Source organism: Triticum aestivum, chromosome 7A (genome assembly GCF_018294505.1).
Source record: "Triticum aestivum cultivar Chinese Spring chromosome 7A, IWGSC CS RefSeq v2.1, whole genome shotgun sequence".
Classification (NCBI taxonomy): Eukaryota; Viridiplantae; Streptophyta; class Magnoliopsida; order Poales; family Poaceae; genus Triticum; species Triticum aestivum.
The window spans coordinates 121,481,688-121,484,287 of record NC_057812.1 but is presented as its reverse complement, the minus strand read 5'-3'; the positions used below and the strand labels follow the sequence as shown (position 1 = coordinate 121,484,287).

The 2,600-nt window shown below is 55.2% G+C and overlaps 1 protein-coding gene across 1 annotated transcript; it reads left to right on the top strand.

Annotated features, from left to right (window-relative positions):
• Positions 1-529: 529 nt before the first annotated feature.
• On the top strand, positions 530-2,118 carry LOC123151733 (protein PLANT CADMIUM RESISTANCE 7-like). Its single transcript, XM_044571394.1, has 5 exons — positions 530-646; positions 839-932; positions 1,029-1,188; positions 1,309-1,590; positions 1,741-2,118. Exons 2-5 carry the CDS (start codon positions 891-893, stop codon positions 1,824-1,826), a joined length of 570 nt encoding a protein of 189 aa, XP_044427329.1. The 5' UTR covers positions 530-646; positions 839-890; the 3' UTR covers positions 1,827-2,118.
• The last annotated feature ends 482 nt before the right edge of the window (positions 2,119-2,600 follow it).

The window sequence follows — 2,600 nt, the reverse complement described above, 5'->3', positions numbered from 1 at the left end:
CGGGCCAGAAACGCCAAGGCTAGCGGCGTTTTCAGCCTTCTTAGAAACGCCAAGGTAAAAAACTACTCGGTAACCAGGGCCGCAACGCCAAGACATATGGCGTTTGTTTCTTGGTCAGAAACGCCAACGCCTATGGCGTTTCTTCGAAACGCGAGCTATCTCGGCGCTTCTTTGTTGGATAGAAGCTAGCTACCTCGGCATTGCTATGTTGGACAGAAACGCCGCGGGCTATGACGTTGCTAAAAAGAGTCAGATCGTGAAATACTTTCATATCAAGTTCATTTTGTGACAAAGTTTATTAAAAGAGCCATAATAGTGAAAAAGTCCGCAGAGTCAAGCCCCTACTCTGTCGAGACGCGCATGCATGCGAGGCACGAAAGATGCATCGGTGGCATGCATGCGAGGCGCCTGAGGTGAATGGCACCCCACCCACATGGCGTGCCCGGCCCGTGAGTGACATGACGACGTGCACGGGCCGGCCCCGCGCGCGTAGACCTCAGGTCAACGCGTGCCGCTCCCGGTCTTTTACTTAAGAGCCAGATGCGTAGCGCTGATCGACCAATATGTGCTTGGAGTAGTTTCTTTGGCGGCCGTTGAGGAGAGGCGGCGAGACGACTCGCCGGCGCCGGCTGGCTGGATCGTTTAGGTATTGTGCCTCGTGGCTTCGTGCAAGCATTGGGTTCATTGGCTCGGCCGCCGGCCGGCATGCATTAGGGGCCATGGATGCATGCTTTTTTGCATTACGAGTGTAGTCCGGGACTCCGGGTTCAATCATGCCAAAGCTACTCCATTTATATGGAACTATACGTGTTAACTCTTAGGTTATTCTTGCATGCAGTTGGAGCAAATCTGAATCGGCCGGCTTGCGACTCCCTCCATCGACCAAGAAGATGAGTTTCGGAGTCGATGCTTCGCAGGACCTGCAACTGCCCGTGAGTAACCCCTAGCCGCGCACATTTGTTTGGTTATATAAGACGGTATAAGAGTTAGCAGCTTATATGTACGTACGTACGTGCTGGTACGTTCAGGCTAGTGGTAGCGGAACCGACGCGAGCACCCTGAGCGCACAAGGCGGCGACGGCCACGACACCACCAGAGTGGTCATCAAGCAGAGCGTGGCGGCCGTGCCGGTCCGGCAGAGGTGGCAGACCGGCCTGTTCGACTGCGAAGACGACGGCTGCGACGCATGTACGTCCTCCGATGTGAAACTAATACTAGCTCTTGTATTAGTTTACAGAGGAAGTACGTACTACTCAGTATGTAATGCTCGAATGCCCTTACATACCCTACGCACGCACATGCATGCAGTTTGCTGGAGCGCCTGGTTCCCCTGCGCGGCGTTCGCCTGCATCGCCGACATCGTCGACCAGGGCTCGGAGGGCCGGTGCGTGAACTTCACCTGCTACCTCGGCGCGGCCTACTTCGGACTGTGGTGGGTGTACGCGGGGTGGTACCGGCGCAAGCTGCGGGAGAAGTACGACCTGCCGGAGACGCCGCTGCCGGACTGCCTCACCCATCTGCTCTGCCACTGGTGCGCCCTCGCCCAGGAGTACAGGGAGCTCACCGGGCGGGGATTCGACGTCGACCAGGGTACGCACGCGCGCGCGCACCATGCCAACCTACATTAGTAGGAGTAGCAAGTACTCCGTAGAACATCCATTTTTGAGACAAATAATTTTAAACGAAGGGAGTAAGTCATTGAGGAATATCTATAACTGCTTTTGTTTTGCGTGCGTGCAGGCTGGGAGGGCCGGCCGCGGCCGGCGACTGCACCGGCGGCGACCGCCGTGCCCCGGGTCCAGGTGCCGATGACCAGGCGGCTATGAGCGATCGATCTAGCGCAGCGTGGGGCCGTCGAACGAGCTAACCAGCACGGTTAACTCCGGTCTCCCAGCTTAGTGAAGTACCCCACTGCCTTAATAATAACCCAGCGTGGCCGTGCGCGCGTGTGCGCAGCTTTTGGTTTGCTCTGTCTGGTATCTTCGCTAGTGGCGCGTAGTACTGCGTGATGTGGCGATTTGTACTTGGGCTGCAATGCCTGTCACTTAATTATGCGTGGTTAGTGTACCCATAATGAGAACGCAGTTTCCCTGTTCCGTCCGTGTCACGGACAGTATATTTTTTTCTATGGGAACCGGGGTTTACGGTGGCCATTCTCAGTAACAAACGGAACGGCATCATCATATTAATTTTGTTGGACGTTGCTACACAGCGCCCACGCGCTATGCGAGCGGATCTCCGGCCGGCACTTAAGGAAAGTGTCCTTGTCGCCCCCACCCCATGTGCTAAAAAGGGCAAGTTCAATTTCCCCTTTTGTTGTCACGTCCTCACAACCCAGCCATCCTTTCCCTCCACCCGCCACCAGAAAACCCAACGGCTACCGGCCCAGATCCCCCGTGCAACTCCTCCTTCCCCCAGCCACCGCCAGACGCCATGGCGTAGCGTTGGGGAGCTCTCCTCCAACAGCGAAAAAACATATTAAAAATAGGGACGAAAATAACAAAGCAAAAAATCATGGGAAAAAATTTCTGAAAACGCAATTGTGTCTGCAACTCTTCTTGCTGATCAGGCAAAAATTCTGGTGAATTGTGGGCAAAAAT

Excerpts from the sequence above, each read along its gene's own strand:
- LOC123151733 (XM_044571394.1), top strand. The coding sequence starts at position 891 with ATGAGTTTCGGAGTCGATGCTTCGCAGGACCTGCAACTGCCC. Across the intron at positions 933-1,028 it reads CGCAGGACCTGCAACTGCCC|GCTAGTGGTAGCGGAACCGA; the intron begins GTGAGTAACCCC and ends TGGTACGTTCAG. Across the intron at positions 1,189-1,308 it reads AGACGACGGCTGCGACGCAT|TTTGCTGGAGCGCCTGGTTC; the intron begins GTACGTCCTCCG and ends ACATGCATGCAG.